Source organism: Stereum hirsutum, assembly GCF_000264905.1.
Source record: "Stereum hirsutum FP-91666 SS1 unplaced genomic scaffold STEHIscaffold_18, whole genome shotgun sequence".
In the NCBI taxonomy this organism is placed as follows: domain Eukaryota; kingdom Fungi; phylum Basidiomycota; class Agaricomycetes; order Russulales; family Stereaceae; genus Stereum; species Stereum hirsutum.
The window spans coordinates 1,171,588-1,198,402 of NW_006763148.1; the positions used below are offsets into that span (position 1 = coordinate 1,171,588).

The 26,815-nt window shown below is 50.8% G+C and overlaps 8 protein-coding genes across 8 annotated transcripts; 2 read left to right on the top strand and 6 right to left on the bottom strand.

The window, feature by feature from the left end:
- Positions 1 to 52: 52 nt before the first annotated feature.
- STEHIDRAFT_86598 (uncharacterized protein) lies at positions 53 to 5,191 on the bottom strand. The gene is made up of 21 exons (XM_007309854.1): positions 5,070 to 5,191; positions 4,888 to 5,014; positions 4,774 to 4,823; positions 4,597 to 4,716; positions 4,489 to 4,537; positions 4,257 to 4,330; positions 4,114 to 4,204; positions 3,957 to 4,056; positions 3,639 to 3,906; positions 3,563 to 3,576; positions 3,015 to 3,508; positions 2,906 to 2,965; positions 1,984 to 2,790; positions 1,294 to 1,913; positions 1,183 to 1,227; positions 897 to 1,089; positions 790 to 820; positions 670 to 720; positions 466 to 586; positions 337 to 397; positions 53 to 253 (listed from the first exon to the last, which is right to left on the bottom strand). The coding sequence occupies exons 2-14, from the start codon at positions 4,987 to 4,989 to the stop codon at positions 1,863 to 1,865; spliced, it is 2,280 nt and encodes a 759-aa protein (XP_007309916.1). The 5' UTR covers positions 4,990 to 5,014; positions 5,070 to 5,191; the 3' UTR covers positions 53 to 253; positions 337 to 397; positions 466 to 586; positions 670 to 720; positions 790 to 820; positions 897 to 1,089; positions 1,183 to 1,227; positions 1,294 to 1,862.
- Positions 5,192 to 5,685: 494 nt separating this feature from the next.
- STEHIDRAFT_134883 (voltage-gated chloride channel) lies at positions 5,686 to 9,137 on the bottom strand (the record flags this gene model as incomplete). The annotated part of the gene is made up of 19 exons (XM_007309855.1): positions 5,686 to 5,908; positions 5,970 to 6,034; positions 6,093 to 6,271; positions 6,341 to 6,448; positions 6,512 to 6,577; positions 6,635 to 6,758; positions 6,808 to 6,889; positions 6,950 to 7,048; positions 7,118 to 7,291; positions 7,362 to 7,579; positions 7,652 to 7,759; positions 7,828 to 7,905; positions 7,963 to 8,054; positions 8,108 to 8,222; positions 8,283 to 8,435; positions 8,498 to 8,706; positions 8,775 to 8,942; positions 9,001 to 9,026; positions 9,088 to 9,137. The coding sequence occupies 19 exons, from the start codon at positions 9,135 to 9,137 to the stop codon at positions 5,686 to 5,688; spliced, it is 2,337 nt and encodes a 778-aa protein (XP_007309917.1).
- Positions 9,138 to 9,331: 194 nt separating this feature from the next.
- Positions 9,332 to 11,071, bottom strand: STEHIDRAFT_86600 (uncharacterized protein). Its single transcript, XM_007309856.1, has 7 exons — positions 11,022 to 11,071; positions 10,933 to 10,968; positions 10,831 to 10,876; positions 10,724 to 10,778; positions 10,206 to 10,661; positions 10,034 to 10,145; positions 9,332 to 9,978 (listed from the first exon to the last, which is right to left on the bottom strand). The coding sequence occupies exons 1-7, from the start codon at positions 11,034 to 11,036 to the stop codon at positions 9,580 to 9,582; spliced, it is 1,119 nt and encodes a 372-aa protein (XP_007309918.1). The 5' UTR covers positions 11,037 to 11,071; the 3' UTR covers positions 9,332 to 9,579.
- A 2,103-nt stretch (positions 11,072 to 13,174) lies between these two features.
- Positions 13,175 to 16,272, bottom strand: STEHIDRAFT_172244 (uncharacterized protein). The gene is made up of 3 exons (XM_007309857.1): positions 15,807 to 16,272; positions 15,675 to 15,744; positions 13,175 to 15,617 (listed from the first exon to the last, which is right to left on the bottom strand). Exons 2-3 carry the CDS (start codon positions 15,705 to 15,707, stop codon positions 14,238 to 14,240), a joined length of 1,413 nt encoding a protein of 470 aa, XP_007309919.1. The 5' UTR covers positions 15,708 to 15,744; positions 15,807 to 16,272; the 3' UTR covers positions 13,175 to 14,237.
- Positions 16,273 to 17,417: 1,145 nt separating this feature from the next.
- Positions 17,418 to 18,400, top strand: STEHIDRAFT_150244 (uncharacterized protein). Its single transcript, XM_007309858.1, has 3 exons — positions 17,418 to 17,521; positions 17,586 to 17,733; positions 17,894 to 18,400. The coding sequence occupies exons 1-3, from the start codon at positions 17,487 to 17,489 to the stop codon at positions 18,089 to 18,091; spliced, it is 381 nt and encodes a 126-aa protein (XP_007309920.1). The 5' UTR covers positions 17,418 to 17,486; the 3' UTR covers positions 18,092 to 18,400.
- A 442-nt stretch (positions 18,401 to 18,842) lies between these two features.
- On the bottom strand, positions 18,843 to 21,309 carry STEHIDRAFT_104695 (uncharacterized protein). Its single transcript, XM_007309859.1, has 6 exons — positions 21,178 to 21,309; positions 20,712 to 21,025; positions 20,552 to 20,615; positions 20,404 to 20,485; positions 19,710 to 20,317; positions 18,843 to 19,612 (listed from the first exon to the last, which is right to left on the bottom strand). Exons 1-6 carry the CDS (start codon positions 21,295 to 21,297, stop codon positions 19,106 to 19,108), a joined length of 1,695 nt encoding a protein of 564 aa, XP_007309921.1. The 5' UTR covers positions 21,298 to 21,309; the 3' UTR covers positions 18,843 to 19,105.
- Positions 21,310 to 21,784: 475 nt separating this feature from the next.
- STEHIDRAFT_86607 (protein arginine N-methyltransferase) lies at positions 21,785 to 23,929 on the bottom strand. The gene is made up of 10 exons (XM_007309860.1): positions 23,853 to 23,929; positions 23,763 to 23,788; positions 23,485 to 23,651; positions 23,280 to 23,343; positions 22,954 to 23,184; positions 22,753 to 22,868; positions 22,615 to 22,693; positions 22,442 to 22,541; positions 22,218 to 22,376; positions 21,785 to 21,899 (listed from the first exon to the last, which is right to left on the bottom strand). The coding sequence occupies exons 1-10, from the start codon at positions 23,903 to 23,905 to the stop codon at positions 21,893 to 21,895; spliced, it is 1,002 nt and encodes a 333-aa protein (XP_007309922.1). The 5' UTR covers positions 23,906 to 23,929; the 3' UTR covers positions 21,785 to 21,892.
- Positions 23,930 to 24,272: 343 nt separating this feature from the next.
- Positions 24,273 to 24,830, top strand: STEHIDRAFT_162252 (uncharacterized protein; the record flags this gene model as incomplete). Its single annotated transcript, XM_007309861.1, has 3 exons — positions 24,273 to 24,348; positions 24,407 to 24,646; positions 24,718 to 24,830. 3 exons carry the CDS (start codon positions 24,273 to 24,275, stop codon positions 24,828 to 24,830), a joined length of 429 nt encoding a protein of 142 aa, XP_007309923.1.
- Between the last annotated feature and the right edge of the window lie 1,985 nt (positions 24,831 to 26,815).

The window sequence follows — 26,815 nt, forward strand, 5'->3', positions numbered from 1 at the left end:
AGACGTTCATGTATACTTCTTACACTGACAAGAACAATATAGCCGTATAGTTGAGATAGTACATTCTCGTCCAAGCGCAAGAATTATCAAGTTTGACCTTCTCCGCAACCCTGCCTTCAAAGGGCTGATGCTACATTTTGTATAACTTGGTGAGCCCACCCCGCCTCACCAGTTCGAAGCTTTACTTATTCTCAGTAGGAACGTTAATGCCAGCTTGAGCCGCAGGACGAGCCGCGATCCTGTCATGCCACGCCTACAGATTATTACCAGCGGTACAACGAACGGTCATCAGCTATTCATAATCAGAGATCACCACCACATAAGGGGTTTACAGACCTTGAGACTCGGCCACTCGTCTAGAGTGTCTCGGACACCGGCATAAGCATGGATCCTCACCCTATCGACGTACATGACGGTTAGCCACCTATGTGAATAGGTTAAGAGCAGTACAGTGTATGGACGTACCAAGGCCAGACATTGATATCTGCAATACTATATTTTCCGCGTCCACGTCCGGCGAGCCAATCCCTGTCCTTGAGACGAATCTCCAAAACTCCGTACAATCGCTTAGTTTCGGTCTGGTAGCCTGAATGGCGGGAAACGAGCATGAAGTCAGTGTTTTCAGTCGATGTTGTTCGAAATTAGAAGAAGCTTAGAAAGAGTACTTACGTTCCTTTGCGTAGGGTAGGTCTTCCGGAGCATAGTGCACGAACCAGTTGGCTAGATAAGGGCATTAGCGTTGAGCATGACGTGCCTCATTATAAGCCCAATACACAGTCCACTACTAACCTTGACCTTGCATCGGACCAACACCACCATGCTAATCCGCGACCGCCACAATTCGGCAACCGTAACTCAGCACCTATTCTGATTTGGAACCATAGAGAAAGGCTCACAGCGAAGAAAATCCACTGGAGCATCTCGCTGTAATCGTCCGCTTCCTTGGCAATATCGAACCAGAACTTCCCGTCTTTGTCATAGTGCTGCGCAAGATAAAGTAAAATCGCTGCAGACTCGAACACATTGAAGTTTCCTCGGGAGCGGTCGATGAGGGTAGGAATGCGACCGTTAGGGTTGAGCTTGATGAACCTGAAGTACAAAGGTAGGTTTAATGATGAAACATTATACATCACCCTGGAGAAGAAGGCAAGAAGGTGAAGAAAATGTAGGTGGTAAACATACCATGGTTCCTTCTGGACGTTGGTCCAAATGTCAATATTTGTCCAGCTAAACGCAATAATAAAGAATATGTCAGTAAGTAGCAAACGTGATAGAACCAATGAGGAAACGCACTCATAGGCAGGCCCGCTATACACCGCGTTCAGTTCCTCGAGTAATACGGTGACCTTGAAACCGTTAGGAACTCGACCAGTATAAAGCAACAGAGGTTTCTCGGCGGAATTCATTTTGTCGTCCAAATCGAGATCGATATGGTGACAGCTGAGGTATAGGTGAGAATCCGAGAAAGTGTAGAAGTCGGAAAATGGGATGTTGTTCCATGGTTTGTAGCTGGTCGCCTTTTATACGGTCGATGATTGACATTCTAGTAGTCGACATAGATCAGAGGCTCTGGTCAAGACTTCGTAAAGGGAGACCTAGACGCTGACAGCGATGATATTGCTGAATGATTCATGTTCGGAAATTCGAACTGTCATATTCGCCTGAATCAGCCACAGAGAAGCGACCATGTCAGCAACAGAAGTAGGAGTCTTATACTTTCTTCCCTTTCCTGAATAAGCGCCCTACAAAACGCCACAAAGTACGCCACGGGGCGTGAGACTTGAAAGCATCTGAGCTGGGCTCTGCAATACGAGTAGTAATATATGTGCAAAAATCCGTGTCCATAACCATACCCAAGCATCTCAGAAACCGCACCGAGAAAATAATGGTTTCTTCTCCATCATCTCCAGACGCTGTTGATATACGAGTCACGCAGTCCAGCTTAGCATATAGAAAGACCAACCAAAAGCGTGGAGAACTTGCCTCTGCAATCACTGTCTTCTTCTTCGTTGGCTCCTCTTGCATCCAGTCCAGACTCCTCCTCGGGCCATGCTCTGATCCATGTGTCGTAAACCTATGTCCATGCCCTCGTTTGGGCACAGTCCCATCCATATCGATGTACGACATTGACTTCGACATTGCCGCCATACCCGCCTCGTCCACCGGCGAGTCAACATCCACATCCTCCACCGCATCCTCATCTTCCTCCGCCAACTCGGTCTCCGCCTCGCGCACCGAAGGCAGCTCTGAAACTCTCGATAGCGCCGAAGCAGAGAGCGATCCCGAAGCCTCTGGGCGTGACGCTAAACTTCCGTTGTCCGTGACTATGACAGGCACATCAGGCTTCGTCTGTGACTTTGAAGATGAGGACGCCAGATCGCCAACGTCCTGCTCTTCCTCATCCATCTCGTCTTGCATACCATCCCGCATTCCTAACCTCTCCAGCCCTGCCTCGACAGCATCTAACCGTTCCAAGTGCTCCAATACCGTCACGCCGGTCGTACCTGGGTGTACCCTCTGGAACTTAGCGCTGAAGGGGACAGGTCTGACGTCTGAAGTCGTACGACGCAGTGGCATTGGCGGAGGGAAGTCTGAGCTTGATGAACTTCGAGCACGTCTGTGGTTCTGTGGAGTGAGGAATGGCGGAAGCGTTTGTATTGAAGGGCCTGGGGATGCGGAGGCGGAGAGTGGGCCATTGATGAGCTCGGTGACGGTGTCTTCGGGAAGTGTTAGTTCGTCGTCCCAGACCATAGCCTTTGTCCGTCGAGTCAATTCGAGAGGCCCTAAATGGGTGTTTAGCAGCTGAAACACTCTAAGCAACGAACTGCACTACCTTCATCCTACGGTCGGTTGCTCATAACATCAGTAAGAGAGCAAAAATCGAGCGCATTGCTATGAAACGCACGTCATGTCGTAACGATTGTACGATATTCCAAGCCTGACCCTTAATCACTGCGAGTTGTCTCTGTGATCTAATTCAGCATGTATATTCCTCAAGTCCGGGGAATGCTCACATTGAACATCTTGGGATGGAAATCTGGATCCACCGAAAATAGCTGCCTCAGTTGGAATGTCGTCTCCTCCCACCACGCCTTACTCGTCAACAACGGCAAGAAGTGATTTCTCGTTTGATCGCTGAACGGCCTCCCGATCAAGTTCACAGGCAGATACAACCACCCGTAAGTATACGATCTCCACCCTTGTGGATGTTCGTGTGGGAACGATAGCGAATTATCGATTGCGGCGATATGAATGTGCGGTTGCCGAGTGTATGGGAGCTGGGGTGACGAGTTTGATCGCATAGCACGTGTGGAGGTATTCAACGACATGTTGGGAGAGGAGGCGGAGGCTGGGGAAAGGGTGGAAAGGTCCGGGCGGCGGAGCTCGTTCATTTGAGGCATTTCAGAACGGGTAGGAGCAACGTCGATGAGGGACTTTTCGTGGTCTCCCGAGCAGTACTTGATCATGTAGTTGTCGGCCCCTCGGTCAGTGTTGAGCATGAGATAATCTGCCCTGCAGCGTCAGTACATCTAGTCTATTCGCAGATTATGATTGGGCAAACCTAAGATGACAAGCCTGTAAAAGAAGAGCAATAGATGAATATGAGGAGTAAGTAGAGGTAGCTTCAGAGTACACACTTCTCCAACTCTTCTCGGAAGCTCTGCTGAAGCGCAGATGACCAGTAAAACGGCCTGTCCGAGTCGTTGCTCTCCGACACGTCGTAGAGTACTCTTTCGTCTTCTGCGTCATCATCATACACTTCTTCGGCACCGGTCTTGCCGCACACAACCTTCAGCGCGCTCATGAACCGCTTTGAGAAGGTTCCTCGACGATGCGTTGAATCATCAAAGGTATCGGCGATAGACCGTCCAGGCCAGGGATGTTTTCGTAGGAATTCTGATGAATCTGTCGAACTATGAGAAAAACAATATCTGGTGTGGCACAGAACGACGTACCTTGATATCCATGCAAGAAGTATTGCATGCTGCCGACCTTTTCAGGCAACGGTTTTCCATTCTTGAAAGCAGTACGATCTATCCAGTCATAAAAGAACGCCTATAACTCGTTAGTGCCGAATGAGGAGTACCGCATCTGACATAGGATAAAACGCACTTGGCTAGAAAGCGAAACGAGCTGTGTCGGTGGTACGATGTTCAAAGCAAGCCGCGTGTCTAGCAACGAGGCCGCAGCTTCAGAGATATAACTTTTGGTCACTCAGCGAGTATAACCTAGAGGATAACTGATTGGAGGCGCACCTTAGATTAGGTATAAGACAAGCTCTCCCAAACGGAATGATCCAGCGCAGTTGCCTATGAAGCCACTTGGTTGTCTACGCGTAAAGATGAGCGGGATGATCATCAAAGAGGTCCAGGCATCTCGAGCAATGGTGGGTATCATGCTTCCAACGTAATAGCACACGGGTATAGGTGCTCGTGGTCCGCATACCCACTGTACGCAAGGCTGCAACGTCGTAATGGGAAGACATACCTTGGGGTTCAAGCGTCCATACGGCTCCTCATCCTTCGGCTTAAAGACACTTACATGTCGCATCAGCGTGGAACGCAGAACGCCTAGCCAGCATACCAGCACACTTACGCCACAGTCATCATTCTCCCGTCCACTTTGGCGCGAGCGAAGTAGGAACCGGAAGAGCCCTTTGTGATCATTTTTGGATGAATACCTTCTGCGATGGCTTGTTTGACAGAATGCACAATTCTGTAGTGTTTCGTATTATAATGGGTGGTGTATAAGGTATGAGTACCGAACACATACGCATCGAATTCGGCCTGTGTCATGGGTGGTTTATGGTCCAATGTCTTCACCTGAGACAGGTGGCGAGGCATCTTGGTCAACAGCCAAGGCGTGGTTCGAGCGAAATGGACGTACAATGGATGTCGTAGAGGGAACCGCTATTACCTGCGGCTCAAACACGCTCCTGAATATCTCTTTCTTCGAATACACGTCCTCCGTCTTCTTCTTGCGTTTCATCTTCTGGGCAATGGACTCTGTCCATCTTCATGACTATATGAGAATTGCATCACTCAGAAACAGTGTAGTAATGTACGCACCTCTTGAAAGCTGTATCCAATTTCCTCAAGTCGATCCTTCCAGGGTGGTTAGCGCGTCGCAGTCCGTGGCGTGGCGAAGTAGGCGAGTCCTGAAGACCCTCAGCACCGACATCAGCCTCTTCGTCGCCCTGAGGCAGAGCCTCGTACCCCGTACGGTTGGGCATGAATGTCGGTCAAAGATATGGGTTTGTGGCAATGTGTAAGACAGATGAACGTCGGGAGCTGGCAGAAAAGGCTTCCACCGTGCGGCGCGTCAGAGGTCCCGAATACATCGGTAACGTGCAGGGAAACCCCGCACACGTGGCCCTCTTGGCGACAGCCCTGAAGTTCAACTTTCAAACCCACAAACCCAAAGGGCGGTTCCATTCACACAACAGCTACTCACGGTTCGTGAGCTAGCATCCAACAGAAGAAGACCTTGGACTACCTAATACCAAACCTACCTTCTAGCAGGACTCGAGCTCAACGTTCAATTGCGTACTTCAAGTTGAAATGCTGCCTCAAATAGGGGCAAAAGTTCACTGTACGCCACACACGGCGTTGCAGCCCAATAAACGATGATGAAAGTCAAGATAAACAACCAATAAATACACCCTTAAGTCAAATTAGAGACAGGTCACCGTCTACTGAACACCCGATGATACCTCTCTACCAGCGAATCTCTCGCCTGATGAATCCACATCAACACTTCCTCTAGTGCTCCCTCAAGCCCACCCGACGCACTCCTCCATGATAGGCCCGGACTATGGAGCTGTTCGTTAGGTGTTAGTTGAAGGACATCTTTTACGGTGACTAGCCCGACGAGCGAGCCATAATCCTCAACAAGGATGACACGAGGCCTAGCCGAGGACAATGTGAGTTGACGCAGATGATGACTATTGATGTTGTGGGAGTACGTACCCCATACGTTTGAATAGCTGCATCACAATCTCTAGTGGAAGTTGGGACGATACGGTCAATGGAGCCTGTGACAAGGATTATTAGCGTGTATCTCGAAGTATCCAGCATGATTCGACTACACACTTGGTTAACCCATGGCCAGAGCTTTAGCAGCCCTGGTGTCGAAGTCGAGAATATAATGTTTGCTGCGAGGTCTTCGTCGATGCCGACTGCTGACCAGTGAGCGTCTTGCTCGGATGATGTATCTGGAGTAAAGGAGCATATCATATCTGGTGGCAGGTCTTGTAACCGTCGAGCTTGCTCTTTTGGGAAAGTGCATTGAGTTCATCTGCGTTCGGTGACTGAGAACATCGAAAGTGGATAAAGCGTACCTATAACGTAGCGCAATTCCATCCTGCCAACATAACCCATCATGGTGCGATTACCATCATTAGAGACAACGGGCAGCCCTTTGACTGTCGTCTCAGATAGGCGTGCCTCTATCAAAGACCGCCATACTTAGAAAAGCAACATAAGCAACAAGTAAGCCCAATCACACTCACCAACCTCGCTTAGGGTCATGCCTGTACTTTGCAAAGTGTGCAGATCGCGCCGCATCACTTTCGCCACTATGAGTTCAAGGTCAATATCATACAATCAAGGAAGTAGATTGAGAGGAGAAGTACCTGGTACATCATAGACGTGGTCATCCTTCTCCAAAAATGGATATCCGTTAAAGCGGATCATCTCGTCCGCAATGCCAGTGACTCCCAGGAGGTCGCCAACTGCCTTCGTCACCAGCAACACAATCTGCAACCAAAGTCAGTTCACTCAAGGATAGAAGTGGGTGCAGACCGACCATGGTAGGTAAGATGTAAGTGAGGGCGCCGGTAAGCTCAAACATGATGACCACGACCGTGACTGTGATCCTCATGATGCCGCTGCAATAGCGAACAGTCAGGATACAACATTATAGGACAAGCAACACTCAGGTGACTGACCTGAGAGCTGCAGCAGCACCGAGAAACGCATATGTGCCCGGGGTGATACAAGGTACGTCTGGTTGACACACCGCAAATATACCTGAAGTCGGGTAGGCCCTACATAAAGCATATCGTATTGTGAGCGAACTTAGATCATAAATCCAAATATCAGGCGAAGAAACTTACTGATTCAAGGCTTTCACCATGATCCCGACCATACGGCCAAAGCTAGCGCCGATCGCCATAGAGGGAACGAAAATCCCAGCCGGGACTTTGCATCCATATGAGACGATAACCAAAAGAGTTCGAATAAGTGTCGCCAAAAGTAAGGAGTTCGCCATGCGCCACTGAAGAGGGGTCCTTCAAAGTCAGACCAAACAACAAGGTAAGAGGGATCGAATGCCAAAATGAGAAGCTGTATTTCACTGACCGACAAAGACCATCATGATCCCCCCCGCTCTCGCACTCCCTGAACAGGATGGACATACTCTCGGTCATGTCAATTCGCAAGAATCGGTTGAAGTATCCTATGATGGCCGTGATGACAGCAAGTGTGACAGCTTCGGCGATTCCGTGCTTCGCGAGATGTTTTCGTCGAAATTCGGCGACTTGCAGGTTGAACTTAATGACGAAGGCTCCATACAAACCCTGTTGACCACTATTAGTCACATCATGCAGGCAGAATACAGAACCAACAAGAACACTGCAAAAAGGCCGTACCCCAAAGACTCCGAGGATGATGAAGAATATAATCTCGAAGAAATGCCAATCCCGATCGTAAGTGACCTGGAACAGTACCAGCTTTCCTGTTCGGAAAGGGTTCATCGCCTGGAGAAATAAACAATGTATGAGTTAAAGTGAGACTAACAATGATGGGAATGGCTGGTTTCACTGACTGATAATGTCACAGTAGCGACCAGTGCGCACAGGAAGCTACGCCACATCGTCTTGATGGAGAACGATGGGCTCATTTCCTGAAATTTATGGTGAGTGTGAGGTTCTCTAGCAAGGATGTAAATTTAGCTCCTTACCTCGATGGAGAAGAGCACACCGCCGATTGGGGAGCCAAAAGCCACCGCCACTCCAGCAGCACTTGCGGCAGTAAGGAGGTCCCTCATCTTGCCTACGGCGACGCAGTAAGCTCACAAGTTCCACCAAGATACGTCAAAATCATACTTTGATTCTTCGAGAAGCTGCCGAACATGCTGGCTACTAAATTCCCTATCGTACAAGCAAGATGCACCGACGGTCCCTCCTTGCCTACGGACAGTCCAGATGCTATTACAAGAGGCTGTGGTTCTTAGTTAAGGTTTTATCTGAGACAAATGATGACAAGAGGAGGAGAGCGTACAAGCGTTAAACTTTTGATCAGGAATGTCCAAAAACCCAAGAATCCCTTCATGATGAAACCCGCCAGGATACACTTGATCTCAGATATACCAGAGCCCGCAGCATACTTCGCCAGAGACTTGACTAGGTGGGAAGCGACGAACGAGAAGATGCCCTGAATGACACGACAAGTTCAAGGCTATACGTTCCAACGAAGAAAAATGTGCCGAGACGTACCGCGAACAATACATAGATGAACCACCGCGCAATAGAAACATCACTCCACATGTGCCATGAATCACAAGGGCTCTCCTCATTGCCCTCAACCTCCCAACAACAGAACTGCTGATTCAACCACCAGCCATCCGAGCAATATCCCATCTTAATGTCCGAGAGCCATGCAGTCACGATGGATATAATGGCAGCATTGACACCAATTCCGGCTCCTAGTAACCCGTAGCCATTCGGCGTCAGAAACAATGCACACGAGAAGCGAAACAACTATACGACTCACCAACAAGACTGACAATTACCCACGTCTGACAAGCATCCATCACCTTCCGCGCCTTGGACCATAACCAATGTAGGGTGATCTCTCCATTCGGACCTCTAGAAGAGGCGTAAACATGCTTGGATGTTCGAAGACGTTTATTCCGCTCAATGATAGAGTCCTCTATCCAGTCTGTCAATTGTATTCATCTTCAGTAGTCGGCCACGCAAAAGAATGTAACCCCTCAGACCAATAGTCGTAAAGTCCTCATAGCGCCTGATGCCACACTACAAATTAGTAAAATCTCAAGAATGGTGAGTCGCGAGGAAACGCGAACTTGAACTGGTTGAATTCTTCCTCGTTGAGACCAGAGGTGTCGCCTGGCATGCTTGCGCAGGCTGTAGTAGTGAATGTACGCGTCGAAGCGTACGGAGGCGTGCTACAAGTACAATGATCGAAGAGAGTTGGCAAGCGCTTGCGACTCAACTGCGAAGCATTGTCAAATCCTTACGCGCCCATGTGGCATTTGAAATTGTACCACGACAGTGGGATCGAAAGCAGCATCAGTGCGGAGAGCAACGAGGATAGTACGATGTATAGATCATATTTCATCGGAATTCTATAGTGTACAGTTCAGCGGAGACCTCTCAGTACCAGTACAGTACGCAATAACGGCAATTGGAAAGCACGTAAAAGATTGGTTACTAATGGGTATACATACAAGTGATCCATTCGTTCGTGATATGTTGATGATCGCTCCTACCCGACTTCACAATTAACCAAGAGAGAAACAAAAAGACTTAGCAAGGGAGAGAGACGCTGGGACAGTTCAGAAGGCTGTCGTCGAGTCGACCTCAATGGTCGGCACAATAGAAGCGATGAACTTGAGGAAGACGACGAGATAGAAATCGACTCGCATGCCTTCGACCTCCTCTTCTTCACCGGTCGGCGCGGGATCTATCTTCCCATTGCCACTCCCGCGCCGTCCAAACCACTTCTTCTTATCCTTCGACCCACCCGACTTCCGTTGCGCGGCCTTCTGCTCCTCGACTACACCTGCGTTCATACGCTCGATGACCTTCTTCATAACGCTGGCATGCTTGCAAGGATGAACGGATGCAGCCTGGAGCGTGGAAGAATTAGGGAAAGCCTCGATGGTGACAGTCTTGAAGGCATGGTCGGCAGAGACGTCCTGAAAGATTTGTGAAGGCGTCAAGGGCGTCCGGTTCTAAAAAGAGTATTAGCATGATTGGATGGCCGAGCAGGTACAGGTGGATACACACCTCATCGTAACCCAGAAGCCAGATTCTAGGCGTTTGGTAGTACTTATCGTAGGTGATCATGACGTCGTATGTCCGGACTTGCAGCAGATTGCCCTTTGCAACTTCGATCTCGCTGGATGACCATCTACAGTTCAGACACTCCCTGGCTCTGTCATATGATGGGCTTGCTCACCTCGCATCAATTACGTTACTCGTAGGAGCAGTGCGCTTGGGTGCTGCCGTTGCCTCGTCCTCGTCCTCCTCCAGATCCTCCTCCATATCAGGGATATCGTCCAGATCTGGCGTATCGCCCCCCTTTGCATCTGATACCGACATGCCCTTTATCCCGCTTGAAATGCCCTCTGCCTCGTCACCACCATCGCCATCCAGGTCAGGGATATCATCGATCGTGCCCGCATTGGCCGCAGAGTCGAGATTTGCTGGACGGCCTGCATGAGTCTCCACCCACTCGTCTGCCTCGTCGCCCGTCGCTGAGCTATCGCCAAAGTTCAATAGTCGCTCGGCATCTTCGTCTGCATCGGTGTAGGCAAGCGAGGTGGCGCGACGAAGGCAGGGGACACCGCGAGTGACGAGGTACTGTTTATCTGGCGGAAGGAAATCTCGGGCTTTAGAGGCCTCACCCTTCTCCCTGAAGTCTCTGTACAGTCAGCCTGAGTACCTTCGCACAAGGCCACTCATAGAGGAACTGACCATGTCCAGACGGGGAACTTATAGGTCAGGAAGTCACCAGCCGCAACGAACTCCTCTGTAACAACATGAGCATAGGTGCACAGAGCGTGAAGAGAAAGCAAGCTCACCAGGCGTAATCCTGCCGTGCTCCTTGAATTTGCTTTCTTTCAAGACCTGGATGTCCGACTATTAGCTTCCATGGCGAGAACGTGATACCGAAAGGGGCTTACAGGGCTTAAGTAGTCACGAACGGCCCAATATTGTTGCTGTAAGTCAATGAGCTTCAATAAGTGTATTTTGAGCTGGGCGAATCACATACCTGTATTGCGTGCATCGGGAAAGTAGACCGGTGGAAGTGGAGGAAGAAGGTGGTTGAATGAAGCAAGAGGGGGCCGCTCGCGTCCAGCTACAGCGGCCAATCGATATCCACGCGTCAGCCACGTGTACCCGGCAAGTGCCGCTCCCTCACACTCAGTCACACAGTCAACACACAGTTGCTGTTGTACTTCGATCACGTAGCGCATTAACTCCCCCACAATCACCGTTGCCTCTGTAATGAGAACCAAATACGATATCGTTGTCTACACACGTAACTGCGACAAAAATTAATGTAATTATGTAGAGACCACGTCGTCCTTGACCAAGTTCAGGAATCAGAAGCTCACAGTGGGACAGTGGTGGTATCGTAAGCAGGCGCATCAGGAGCTAGCTCAGGCCGGTCTTCAGGATCAGCCATGAGTAGAGAGCTGTTTGAAAAGTGGGGAGGAGGTGCAGATGAAGTGGGAATATAGAGTATAGCGGTGGAAATATACCCCAGCCGGTGTCAGAAGTTGCTATCGCAAAACCAAAAACAATAGTAAGTATGTCACGACAGCGCCCAAATGATTTGAAGAAATGTGATGTTTGTATTTGAGCCGCAGAGCCTAAGTGACGTAAGACCAGCGAGGGAGTAGAGCAAATAATATAAAGAACAGACGAACAAGAAGCAGAGAGGCAAGCACAAGAAGCTAAGTCCTTGGACCGTGGCAAGGTCGACGTTGTCCAAGGGGTCATTGAGGCTTCTAAGGACTAGAATCGGGTCTTGGGTTCACCTTCACGCTCGAAGTTGCGCTTGGGCGTTGTTGCCGAAGATGTTCGGGATCGTGCTGAGATGTTGAGGATTGATGATATCGGTTTCGAGGCCGGCGTAGACTTGTGCAAAACTAGAGACAAGCGAGAGACATCTGAAATGCATGAGGACCGAGAGCCTCCCCGTACATAGAGTTGGAGGTTCACTCACAGATACACGCCAAGCCAACCTGACATCCGGTCGAACAATTTAGAAACCCAACCCTAGACACCAAGATCACTTCTATTGCCAGAAACGCAAGCCAGATATAGCACTAGACACCCAAGCCAATACATCTGAGCCCACAGCTTGGAAATAGCGCAGCAGACTATCAGAAAATGTCGCAGGTTTGACGCCACAAACGGGAATCATAAACGAGAGAACAATGAAGAGGCTCAAAAAGGAACTGACCGGAGCTCGCCTGCTGTACGTCATCACGATATATCGAATATGCTATCTTTCATGTCAAGAGTGCCATCTACCAGTGAAAAAGGCGGTACTCCACCACGAAAGAGTGCATGGCAAGCTTGTGGGACTGACAAGAACAACAAACATCAGATTCCTCTCGGACTTGCACGCTCGGGCGGCCAATGACCGGACGGGCAGCGTCCGTACCGCAACAATGATCCATGTGGCGTAAGTGTGGCACCGCTACCGGTTACGCGGCCTGTCGTCGAAGATATGTACTTCAAAGATGTGCGCCGACAGCGGCTGCTCGAATGTTTGCATAATTTAAACGTATTAGGCCTGAGCGTCTCCTTGCTGCTAGCCTCGCACGTCTAAAATCCGCGGTGGCAGCGTGGCGCACAACGGCGCCGTTCATCCTCCGACATCCGAGTCGAGTCTGCAGGAAGAACTTACTAGATCGACTTGAATGAAAATCGCCGAACCCGGGCAGACATGCCACCGACCTCGAGTCTGCCTCAGTGCATCCTCGAGCTCCATACGATACCGACCGACCACCGAACCCGTTCCACTGTTCAATTCCATGATTCGTTGGCGAATGGACCAGTATCGAATAACCAATTGGAAACATGTGCATGAAGACCGCTTCCGACACGGGCGCATCATGCTTGGAGCTCATCGAAAAAAGGCGTTGCATAAGCCGTTGTTCGGATGGACCACTGTTGGGAACTCGAATGCATCTGGAGTGGTTGACTGCCGATGTGCACCTGTAAGTTGTTTCCGTCCCTCCGAAAGAGTCGGAGGTTGAGTTGAGCTTGAGCGTCAAGAGGCCAAAGAAGGAGTGAGAGATAGTAGACTGCCAATGGAACACACACTACGATTTAAACACGTATATACATACTATATAAGTAGCGGGAAAACGAACAGCAGCCGGGGAGGGGCGGAGTAACAGGGACGGGAATAGAGACATCGAGGAGAGGGAAGACAGGGAGTGAGACTAGAGCAGAGAAGACGGCGAGCCAGAGGGATGTATTTACAACTTGAAAGAATATCGTGTATGTGTAGGCCCGGAGGGAAATGTGAATGATAGATTGAGTTATGTAAAATGTGATAAACAAACTGTGTACATACAGAAGGAAAATCAAAATCGACAGAGAGTGGACGGGACAGTTTGAGAGATGGGTCAGTGGATGGATGAATGGATGGACGGACGGATGGATGGACGGATGGATGGATGGCCGGATGTTGAGTGCCAACAGTGTGCCTAAGAGTTGTAACGAAAATCAGACATAGCGGTTGATGGTGCACGTAGAGGTAGAGGGAGACAATGAGAGTGTAAACGAAGGACGAGTGATGTGTCGATGCCGAATCTGTCAAACGAACATGAGCAATCTTCAAGCCGAGCTGCAAGCCCGAGCTTCAAACAAACATGCAAAGTGGGTTGAGGTGAAGAGATGGACGGGAAGCGCGATGAATTATTGTACTATATGACAGTGATAAAAAACGAGCGAAAAAAAAGAGAGTATGAGATCGATGCATTGGGTTGGTACAGTACGCCAGGCACGATGTGGTGGTATGTATGGATGTATATATGTATGTATGTATGTACGTATGTGGGAGGCGGAGGGATATATGCAAGCAAGCAACACGTAACAGAAGCGAATAACGGCAAAGAAAACCAACATGCAAACAAGACCGCCACCACGATGGATGTGGAGAAAACAATGTGGCAACTGGGTGAGTTATGAACTGGAATGAGCCGTCCTACGGCGATTATATGTCACAGGGAAAGGAGAAGATCGAAGACAGGCTCCAGAGGCAATAAGGAGAGAAGGTAAAGTACAAAAATGGAGATATGTCTATGCACGAAGACGTAGGCAGCTTGGGAAAGAGAAAAAAATTAATGCAAGCAACCGGTAGGTAATCGATGAACGCTCAGTCTGAATCAACATTTTGACGCCTCACATTGGGTAAAAAAAAAAAAGGTGCAACAGGAAATAACAAACGCAATCCACTTTACTCTCACGACTCGGGCTCCTCCGGATCCATGTTGATCGCCCTCAGCATTCCCTGAGTGATTCCTGTACCCGTGCCCGTGCCAATACTACTACCTGCTACCGGAGCCCTAGATGAATCCGTCTCTGTATACGCAGGCGGTGGATCCCTTGGCATAGCTGCTGTTTCCTCCGGATGGTCCTGTACCAATGCCATCTGGTTTAGGTTCCTCATCGCAGCCTGAACCGCTGCAGGGTCCATAGTACCATCGGGAGACACGGACGTGAGTGGCACCGAGATGAAAGGTACCTGATTATCCCGGGCGCTTGCGTCGTAATTTGGTGGTGCTTTTGTGGAAGGCCGTGGACGGGGTTGTGGATTCGGGTGAACACGTAAGACGGTGCTTGAAGTCGAGCCGACAGTAGAGTGCGAGTTAGAGGGAGGATAGTGGTCGTGATGAGGCCCATCGTTGGGTGTTATGGGGGAAGGGAGGGTGGCGGCAGCTTCTTGTTGAGGTTTTGTCGGGACTGGGGGAAGTGAGCGAGAGGAGGAAGGTTGGCCGAAGATATGCGGGCCGGAGTGGAGGGACATATGTGAAGCAGGGGAACGGAGAGATGATGAACCGAGCGTACGTGGCGAGAAGCCTTGCATTGAAGCGCCACTCGACGTGGATGAATCGGGGTATAACCATGGCTGGTCGTGTCGTGAGTAGGATTGTGAGTGTTGGCGGGGGAGCATGGGCAATTCACGTGATGAAGGAACGGGTGGTGGAACGAGAGGTACGGCACCGTAACGCGGCCGATAATTTGATGACGATGAGATGGAGTGAGATAGTGGATGTGAATGAGAGTGGTTAGAGAATGGCTGACTAGAGGCTCCCGGAGAAATGGGAGTCGCAATTGTGTCTGTGGAGTCAGAGGACTGGCTACCACGCGAATTGTGCACGGGGCTGGAGGGACTGCTCGATCGAACGATATCCGGCGATATCGGCCGTAATTGCGGTATGTTATGCCGCCACCGCTCTATGGAAGGAACATTTTCTGGAACAGAGGCGGAGAGGGCAGAAGCGGAGAGGGCGGCGGCGGAGACAGCTTCCGAGGATAACGAGAGACTGGAAGAGGCCCGAGAGGGACGGTGTTGAATGTCGACGACGCTATGGTCATCTTCGCGATGGACGACTGCGGGGCCTGCTCGGGTGATGTTTGTCCACTCGTCGGCATCGGTGACTAGAAGCATGGAAGTGACCATGAGGAAGTCGAGGAGGCTTATGGGGACACCACCATGTGTTCGCTGAGGTCTCGAAGCATCTGGCTTGTGGAGGGCATCGAAGACTCTGAGTTGTGGTGGCGCAGTGACAATTGCAGGCTCGAGAACGGCGACTGGCCCCTTTACACTGGCAGTCGTACACTTAATTAAGGGTCAGGTTCGAGGATCGCGATCGAAAGAGGAAATAAAGCAACGGACGTAATACGAGGAACCGACTCTTCGCCATCGCATGCTGTGAGGATGGTGGGGGAGATAGAACTTGCGATAGCTGGTACGGCATTGGCTGTCAGTGAGTGGAAGCGAACAGGTAGATTCACAGACGAAACGAACCTCAGTAGGGAACCGTAGGAGTAGCCGAGGAATTCTTCTGCAGGCTTCCAGGGCCCTTTGCCAAATGCGACCTGAATCCCCACAAGTTCCCTACTCCTCCTCGAAGACTTTGCATTCTCCCTCCACCTGACGCGGGAAACATTGATGAGGCCCTTGGTATCTGTGCGACGTATCTTCGTGGTGTTATCTTGAGTCTCGATGACATAAAGTGGATTGGCCGAGAGGTCGTCATGTACGACGGATTCGAGAAAAGACGGAGATGATAATTTGAGAGTGATGAGCGGCTCTGGCTCTGGGGCGGCTGGGGTTTCTGAAGTGAAGCGAAGTAAGGAAGGAAAGGTGGAGTGGTGCGAATTGTTGTTCGTGGCGGGAGCTGTTTTAGGCCTGCTGTTTGTCACGGTGGAGGTGGCCCCGTCAAGGGAGGGTGTGAAGCTAGTGCCTGCCTGGTTGCTCTTATCTTCTGATTTCTTGAAGCGCATCTGCGGCGGGTGCGCTGAGCTCGTGCTTGTACGGCGAGTGCGGTGAGGAGAGAGCAGAGAGGGATGGGAAGCCCAAGGCCGTCCATGTCCTCCGACTGCTCTTTGCCAGTCCTCCGGCTCGGCATCTCCCTCCGTTTCCTATTCCTCCGCCTTCCTGCGCGCGTTCCTGGTTTTCTTTCCGACAACACAACGCGTCGGCAACCTTCCGCCCTGCGTTATCGTCCTTCCCCATCGTGGCGCACCGTGCTGCCCTGTACTGCCCCCTTCCGGCCCCCTTTGCGACATACAAACATCACCCACAGCTCCGCACACAGACACAGGTCGCAGGATTCAGAGTCCCACTGGCGTCTTCAACGGGCGCTTCGCCCGCATACTCGTAACCATCTTCCAGGATCGGCTCGCATCTATCCCCATATCGCCTCCTCTTCTTACTCACATCCCTTCGTCATCCCCCCGTTCTCTTTCCGACCTACCATACATATCTCCAACACGTCAGCCGCTGAAACTCACGTCTCTAAGCAGCTTTATTTGGCTTCATATACGCTTTTGGGGCTCCTTGCGAGTCAGGAATATGTATATAAACGGACTCAGCGCCATGAGAAGGTCCTTGGAACATGACCTCCAGCGCCGCATTCTTCTCCACGGCAACACAATGCGTCCTGAGCTAATGCATCTTTCCCCGGTACATACTGCACGATGAGGCACAATCAGCGAATCAAAACATATCTTTCCTTCCCTCCTGGTCGAGGAAGCAAGCAAGGGCCATCTTCAGGACAGATCGCTCGAATCTTCCCAAGCTTGCGCTAAACCCGGCCGCAACGGCCTTCTCTTGGCTTGTAGATCCCCCTCAGCTTCGATCAAAACATGGCCATCATACTCTCAACTCTGTCTCTGATATCGAGTCCAAAGTTGATCGCCTGCAGGAGGCTGTTGCTGCTGAACCGAAAGAGAGATCACGATGATGATGCGGACGCAATACTGGGAACGCCCCGCCACACCGTCGCCACACCTGCAAAGTTTACCGCAGACCGGAAACACGGCGCGTGAGAACCAACGCACGTTGCCGAGCGCGGCAACTCGCGTCTCTTGTTTCGCGCCTCGCGCCTCTTCTGCAACTCAACCCGAACGTACTCACTCCCTTCACGCACAATCTTGCACGCCGCCCGTCTCACTCACCCGCTCGACACCAAATTCACACAAAATGTCCACTGACGCCACCACTCCTTCTAACACTGCGTCAGTTCTTTTACTTGTCAAGAAAATCATTCGTTATTGACGCGCTTTCTTTTCTTGCTTCTAGGACTGCCACCTCTGTCACCGACGCCGCTAATGGCAGTGCGGCCAAGGGAAAGGGAAAGGCCACAGAGGATGTAAGCATGGACATCGATGAACCAGAAGAAGAGGAAGAGGATGACGACGAGGAAGCTGAAGACGACGATGATGAGGAGGTTAGCACTCGTCTCTTTCCCATCACCCATCCTCCCCTCCTTTGTTCGACTTTTCTCGCCCTCACCACGCCACTACGCGCGACTTCGACGCGATTTCTTTCACACCACTCGACTCTTTCAACGACGCTGACCTTTCGTTCCCCTACCTATGTCCGATCAGGAGGAAGACGAGCTCCAAGAGATCGACCCTTCCGCGATCCTCCCCTCTGGTGCCCGCCGTAGCACCCGCGGCGTCAAAGTCGACTACTCATCCGCCGAGGCACTCCAGAAGGCCGGCCTTAAGGCCGGCGAAGACGATGCCGAAGACACTGGCGAAGACTCGTTCGTCGCCACGGAGGAGGATGGCCGCGACGATTGATCGCTTTTCATGCCGGGTGGTCGATGGATGTCGTTGTCCTTTTGAAGGTGGCGCGTCTTGATGGATGGACGTACGTGTCTTGAGGATGAATGAAGCATCGTGTTTCTTGTTGCAACCTGCCGTGTCTGTGTTATGATGCGTTTGGTCGAAGTTAATGTGCTGTTGTCTGTTGTCCCATCCCCTTTCTTTATGCCGGTCGGTCGAGATCATCATTCCGTTCTGCGTCTCTGGTCCTTCGTGGTCCCTGTGGTCCGTCCTGTTCTGTCGTGTAGCACCATAATTATAAATCTCTATTCGCTTGTGAGAAGTCAATCCATCGTTGTCGCTTCACTTGAATTGGTACGATTGGCGCCGTGCGACAGCGCATATATCGTGCGTTTCGCCTATGAGGAGCCGGCGCAGAGCTCGTTCATTCATCATGCATCATGTTCGAAGCATTCAACAGGATATCCATTGTCGTTTCCATTCAGTGTCGCACTCATAGCCGGCCTCAGTCGGCAGCAGTAGAGTGGCTCAACATGGAGGCCCCTATAAGCTGACCATGGTCACACACTGTTTGTGGCGTCCAGCCTTCAATCATTCCAACTTCGTTGCACAAGAGCAGTGAAAGCAAACGGTCGTAAGTAATCGATATCATACTACGAACATGCAACGGCTGCGTGAGCGAACTTGAAGAAAGTCATTATGCAGTTCGTGTCATTGAATGCACGAGCGTACGGTATACTACTACGTGTGGATGTAGGTCGGACATGAGAGCGTGACGAATAATACTTACGAGGTATCAAGTGATTCTACAACAGCAATATCCACAGGAGGATAGCTATAAACAACGAGGACGAGGACGACGAAGAAGAAAATCCAGAGAAAAGGCTGCCATGACGGGATCGAGGGGCGGGTGGGGGACTCTATGGAATACTGTACAAAAGGAGATAGATAATGCACGTCTCTACTATACCTACAGGAAAGAAATAGATAGGAAAAGAATGATAAGGGAAAAGGAAGAGAAAAAGAAAATCAAAGCATCGTAAAACTCCCCACAGCCACCACCGCCAACGTCACACAATACAAAATACACCTGATCTCCTCCCCCGCCTTCGTCTGCTCCCTGATCAACCCTCCCCATCCACTCTTCCTCTTCTCCGGATCACCATTCGGTTTCATCTCGACGCTATACCGCTTCACGTCGTCCCGCCCCCGTCCTCCTCCGAGTCCACCAATACCCCCACCAGACCGATACCAAGGTTTCCGCGACCTCTCGCACACGAGTAATGCGGAGGGTAAACCGTGATGGTCCGAGACGAGCTCGTAGGACGCGCTTTGGATGTTCGTGATGGGGGCTTCGCGACGGGGCGGGAATGGGGTGGGCGCGATGAAGTTGAGGGAGAAGGTGCGAAGACGGGGGTTTGAGCGTGCGAGACGGGTGCCGCAGGTGGAGAAGGATTCTTCTTTGGGAGATTTGATGATTCGGAGGTTAAGAGAGGTAAGCTTGCAGAGCGGGCGGATGGTCCGTGTGAATGCATCCTGAACGAACCAAAGGAAAGAGAAGAGAAAAGAGATACATTAGAGGAATTATCACGAGTGTGTGAAGGAGTAGAGGGAGAAAGCGACAGACGTTCACCAGTGTGAAAGAAGGCTTGCACGCGCATGTCAGGTCCAGGTGTTTCAAGTTCGGACAGACAGCGACCAACATGCGCAACATCCCCCCATTATCATACCCATGCTCCAAAGCAAACGAGATCGTCAATTCCTTCAACGAGCCCAACTCCTGCAACACACCCGACACCGTCAACGGCGTGCTCTCCCGCAGTGATATTGGCTCGATCAGCTTCAGCGCCTTGAGCGCCCCTTTATACGGCAGCGCCTGTACCTGCTCCAACGTCCCACTGAAGTTCGTCACGCGAGGCAAGGCTTCTCGATGTACCGCACGGATGATATCTGGTGCCGAAACGCTGGGTTGGTACCCAAGCAGGTGAATTTCTTGAAGTTGTTTGTGTTCCTCGAGGAAGGTGATGAATGGGCGTTTGACGTTCGGGTTGATGGCGGAGTGCCAGTCGAGGACGATGTCGCCGAGGAGAAGTTTCCGGAGGTGGGGCCAGCGACCTCGGGTGAGGCGATGGGCGTCGACGGGGTTGGCGGCTGAAACACCGTCGAAGGAGAGTTCTTGGAGGTTTGGACAACGGTTGATGAGCATCTCCCAGAGGCGTTTGTAGCCTGGTACTGGGTCCTCTGGTGGTCCAATGTCGTACAGAAGGACATGAGCATGCGCTGCTACGCTTGCATGATATGTCAAAGGGCCTTAGCACTTGACTTACCTCGTGAGAGCGCCCAGTGTTGAGCATAGAAGCCGGACTTGAATGTCAGCGCAAAGCCAGTGAGGTTGCTGAAGTCGTATAGCTAGATTCATGAAACCCAACATGTCTCAGGAAGCAGGGTGAATACAGATAGAAAAGAAAAACGCACATGACTCTTCGGAGAAGGCTGCACACACCCCAAACTCGTTTCGACGTATCTTAATCGAGTGCAGCTATAAACAAACAACGCCCACCAGAATCCCAACATCTCCGTCAGCTCTCTCGCATAGCGCATCTACCTCCTCGCAGAGTATAGAGAAAGGACTCACTACAGCCTCAACGCGAACCACATATCATCGTTAGGTGCCAACTCCTCCCCATCCCACTGGAACCTCTGTAGCACCTCCAGATTGACAGCAGCCCTCCTCACCGCCGCACTAACTTTATACCCGTCCTCGAGCGAATAACGACTACTTCGCGGCACGAGTGGTACCGGATCGGGAGAGACGGAGAGGGTGCGAACGTGTCGTGCGCGCTCGGGATTGTTGAAGAGCATCTCGAGAGTGGTGCAGCATTGTTCGACGCCGCGCAGGGTGACATGGCTGTAAAGAACTGGAATGACATATTGTAAGACTTGCGGAGACTGTTCATATTATACGGATTTAGAGCGCAGGGTCGACGTCATGAACGTGGACGAGGATTGAATAGGCGGGAAGCATTTAAAGTCAGACGATCAGCAACGTTGTAGATAAGACAAGAGCACGGAGATGAGATTGAGTCAAATAGGCTACTAACGACAAGACAAAGATGAAGGATCTCTGCGGGGCAGGGCAGATAAGTTGCGATTTCGATGAGAACGTCGCCGGGCACACGATCCAACGGTGGAGAAAAGCTGGCGTTGTCGTTGCTGGCCATGGCAGCGGTGAGTGCGGAACGAAGTGCTGTTGTTGGCGCTGCCATGACCTTCCGGGCGCTAGCCATGACGCCACCGCGAACCATGCTCGGTCCGCTCGCAGCGATCGGCTGTGGCGGCGCCTCAATCGGCAGGTTTGTCCAGCTCATATTGTAGACGGTGACAACGACGATGAATTGAAGGAGGAGGTTGTGTGAGATGGATGAAGACGCTCGGTGTAGACGGTGGGCACGACGATTATCAGATTTATGATCACTTCTACTCCTTCGCTTGTTCGAAACAGGCTCTCCACCCTAATACTATCTCTTCTTCCGATTCGTCATTCATGTACCTCCACAGTGCGAAGGCCGTGTTGAGGTTTCCACGCACCTTCTTTCGGGCTTCGTTGACAGTGCACACGCCCGAAACTCATCCGAACCGCTTGGCAAACATGAACCGGAAGCCAGACATAAATCTGCAAACACATGCGATTTTGTCTATTATCTTGGTGCGAAGAATACATCTGGCTTTCTCTACTCGTACGAACCGCAATCGCCCTCTCACAAGTAGGGGACGTTCATGAAGCATTACAATGTCGATGAAGAAAACAAACGAAAATCAGTACCTGTCGGACCGAAGCAAGGTAAGAGAAGTGTCGAGGAAGTGTGCGTGTGGTGATCGTGCGAAGCGTTGAAGAGCGCATGAAAGACGCGTTTTTGGTGGTGCACGCATGGCGGGCGATAGTGACGGGTGAGAGAATTAGGGTCGGGGTCGAGAGTGGGTACAGTTATGGCAGAAACGATGCAAACGGAGGAGTCGATATGCGCAATGAAATTAATCATGACCTGCAACTGGTCAGCTTTTGTCCAAACGCACAACGGCACAGATGATCATAGCAGACAAGTCTGGGGATGTGGGAAGAAAGAGGGAAAGAGCGACGCACATCTTATAGTCGATGGTCTCCGCCTGGTCTCCACACTCGTATTGTATTGAGATGTCCAAGTCGCGGTTGTTCCTGGCGTTGGGAGCACAGGTGAGCGTGCCCTTGATCGACTCGCCATCGGATATAGTGATTGTCGTGGGGGTGTAGAATACAGTTTGCCTGCACGATATGGTGACGATTATGTGAGAGGTTGATAGAAATGAAGAGGTTGACAAATGACGTACTTCCAGTGGGTATATTTTGCGTGAGGGCCTGTCGAAAACTGGACCTTTTTGTGGGTGCAAGCAAAGTCGATGTCAAACCATGCGAGGAAAGCGTGCACGACTATTCAAATACAACAAGCCGGAACAGGTCAGCCTCGTAACAGGAAGTGCTCAGGATTGAACCTGAAGCGTACAATCATTCCGGGTAGCCTTCAACTCGAAGTCGGCCTTGAAAGTAAGGTCCTCCTTCTTGGCTGTCCGGATGTCTATGTGCTGTGAATTTACGTCAATTTCAGTGAAAGGGTTCGAAAATGAATATAAAGGCCACGTACCTTGATCTTACAAGGATCAGTCACGACTGCCTTGAGGTCGACGGTATCGACCAAAGGTTCCCGCAACGCGATGTCTTTGATGCACGAGTAGTCGAACCCATAGACATTGTCCCAGACTGTCCAGCAGAAGAATTACATATGCAGTCGGCAGATACGTCAGCATACTGCAAGTGAAGTGTGCAGTCGAGAGTCGCCACTCACAGTTGATCTTTTCCTCTTTGTAGTCCTGATCCTCGATAGCTGCAAGGTACAAAGTGGCGTGGTCAGGGAAAATGAGGCCGTCCGGCTTGAGGTACTTGTCGCGTGCAAGGAGGACGGTGTCGAGCATGGATTCGTAAAGCAGGAAATAGCCCATCCACTCTGAGATGATGATGTCGTACTCCTTGATCGGGAGGTCGACCTCTTCGAGCTTGCCCTTTACCAGGGTAATGGCTATAAACGTATATGATAGATTGTGTCAGATCACTTGCGATGAGAAGGGTAGATGGGTGAATGTATTCAAGCCGAGGCCTCAGAGTAAGACGTACTATCCGAGAAACCATTCGCCTCAACGATTTTGACGGCTTGATCGATGATATTGGACATATCAATCTTTCAACGCCCGAACATACCGCCAACCATTTCCATTCCATCCCAATTCCACAGCATCACCCACAATAAACAAAGGATTGAAATATTAAAACCTCCACGCGAATTGTTTGTGAAGATATAAAGGAAGGCGAAAACACTCACACCGACGACATGCTTTGCGCCAGCCTTGGCCGCAAACATACTGAGAATACCGGTTCCACATCCGACGTCAAGCACGGTCTTGCCTTTGAAGAGGTGGGGGTTGTTGATGATCGCGGCACGGTAGGATCCCGTACGGACAGAATCCTTGAGCATCTCCTCGTGAATGCCTGGTGGTGCAAAGACAAAGCAAACCGGTCAAAATATCAGCCAACTGCCTTCTCAAATTTGTCGACGAGGTTGTGACGATGCTGAGTGGGTCCGACGGATTGAAATCGTACCGAAGTGGGCGTACGAGTCTGCATAGCTATAGGTAGGGCAAGTACGAATTAGCGCTTGCGTACTTGTTGAATACCATAAGAGATACGCACTAGTCCCTAGAGGTCATACCCTCCTGGTGAGTCGAGGTCGAAGCGTCTTCCATGGTGAAGCAGGAGCGAGGTAGAAGAGAAGGGAGGGAGGAGCTGGAGGAAAAAAAGCAAGCTCGGAAGACGAGAGTGGAGAACCAGAAAAGAAAAAAGCAGCCGATCGCGAACGGAGCGTCGATCACGTGGGCGACGCGCGGAGCCCAGAAAAGGAAGTCGAAAAGGCGGTGCCACACTTGCCTGGAGTCGCTGCGCTTGCACTGCTTGAGCTTCGATAAAACCCGAGCATGGGCCGCGAGCTTCCGCAATCCGTCTCTCTCTTCCTTACCACCACCATCTCGAACCCCTTTACCTGCTTTCAATCACCACAATATGGTTGGTTTCTTCGCTTTTTAGCATGTCCATGGACTCATTGACATGTAGATCATGCAGAGTAACGCCAAGAGTGATTCCATCAACCAGCCCATGGGCAACCCTCCGGCATACGAGTATGTGGCCGGAAGTGCGTATCTTCGTTCGTTAGCTCTTCGGATTGCATCTGACGGCTATAACCTGCACAGGTTCCTCGCAAGCTCCTCTAGGCAAACCTTCAGAGGCAAAGTCATATATGCCACCCCCGCCGCCCCCACCTCAGGCTCAGTCATACGGCGCTACAGTGCCAGGTCACTCCACCACCGTGTATCATTATCAGGATCCCCGTACAGGCCAACAGATCTCGTCCCTCCTCCCACCGGACGCACCGGCTATGATTTGTCTCCAGCAGGGTGAACATATAGCACAGACGCAGTACGGCATTCTCGGTCAGCCTTCGCCTCCTCTTTACTCCACTCTTCGCTCCATCCCGCTGACGTGGTTATATTTCCTCAAATAGGTGTGCTGGCCGCTGTGATCTGGTTCCCGGTTGGCATCGCCTGTTGTCTCCTTGACAGGAAGGTCAAGTGCAAGAGATGTGGCGAGATCATCAGTAGCGGTATCGTCGACTAAAGAGCCGGCTGAAGTCGTAGCAATATTCATATTCGCGCCTCTCATCTCGCGTCTCAACTCTCTCGACATCCTCAGATATCTGTATATGGAATATGGACTGTTGTGATTCATGTATCGACCGTGTTTTCTATCTTATCCCGTCACCCATCTACACTCGCTCACCCACTCATTTGTTTACTCACATTGTATCATCTCCTATGGCCGTGGTATATTAACTCACAGCGCATCGCTCGGACACTGTTTACCCCAATAATAGAGCTTTTTTTGCTCGTTATGGCTTCTGTAGGATATTCTCGAACTGGCGGCATAAGGTGACCGTCGTCAACTTTGTTCCTTCATCGAATATTCGATGCCGGGATACGTGATGGCCTGGAGCAGTCCCTCTGCATGTTGCTAAGTTAATTGACAACGCTCCTTCTTGCCCAGGCCTTTCACAATAGATGTTTGTTGGTTGTGCGTAGTGTGGACGGTGAGTCTTGTCCGACTTCTTCCCAGATTGGGTCTCCCCTCTTTCTAAGCTCAAGTTTCAGTCACAGCGGCGTGCTAGGCTACAAATCCTCCTATGTGCCGTTTGGTATACAACGATTCCTGCAGCCGAACAATCAAATGTTTGAACATCGAGCAGCGTATGGTGCGTTTTTGGTTTGAGTATTGGATGACTATTCATAGGGGGTTTCCCTACAAGCCTGGATACGCAGAAAGGAGGCCCAAGTCGATTCTTTATTTGGATGGGGCCTCCTGTGTTTGTGCTCCTGTGCACTAAGAAACACATTTAGAGTGCTACGGATAGCCACCCACTGCAACTATGTGGTACACTCTTCATCTCGAGACTGTTCTCATACAAGTCTATGCACACCACGATTCTATAACGTGACTCGTCTGATCTTATTCACATACTATGACTACAAATTTAGAGCCTTTCCTAATTCACGAAATTAGGTGAGACAAAGTACACACTGACATACACTCATCAACGTTCCTGAGGACTGTGCGAAACTGTGGATTTTAACCGTCAACAGGTGCTCAACCCAAACATACCACCATAAATACCCACACCAGATTGAGTGTCGCTGGCCAAACGGCGACGATCTGTGATACTTGGCAGGGCAGCGCTGTCGCCGCGATTCCGTCATGTAATACATCTCAAGAAGTATATGAGTCTCTCATCGATTATCTTTTATTGCATGCGGATTAGCTCTCAAGCTCTCGAGTCCAACCACGAATGTACGCGACTACGATCCACCACGAGTCATACCCCGACTAGGATCTCACAACACCACGAAGGTCGGACGACTCTCAGAGGCTCGGTGATCGGGTTCACACCTAGCATACAAGTGCTACTGAACTCGGGGCGACAGGTTCCGCTCAACACGCAATCCTGTGCTGTTCAATGTCCCGAAGGCCGTATGGTCGAGGAGTCCTGGCTCGACCATGCTTGCTCTCTAGAAAGGGGCGGGCCATTATGGGCGTTGATCGCGACTGATTTGAGCAAGGTATGATCATGTTCGATACTTTTCTACTCCGCAGAGGAACAAAGACCGTCCGAGGTAAGTGCTCAAATGGGGATAATCCACGAGGAAGTCATTTGAGCGCCGATGAAATTTGTGGCTGTATCCATCGAGGTTTTCGCGTTCTTGGTTGTGTGATTGTGCTCGATGGGGAGCAAGTGCGAAACCTGTCGAAGGTAATGTGTTCTGCATTTAGAGACCGGCCGTGCATTCCTTTACTGAAGAGTATTTTGTTCCACAGACGGCAGCCCTAGCATTACTGGCTGCACACCCGCCGAGGAACAACGGAACAGCGTGTCACTACAGTGTAGTTAATCCAACATCCGGGTATTCTACTCTGCTCATACCTCAATCTCCGCCTCCGTTCAAGTCCAACTTGCCCTTCGTGTTGTCGAGCCGACGGGGAGCGTAATTGGTCTCACCAGTGAGTCGTGCGGTGTCACCAAACGTAAATATCTACCTCTCATACCTTGTCAT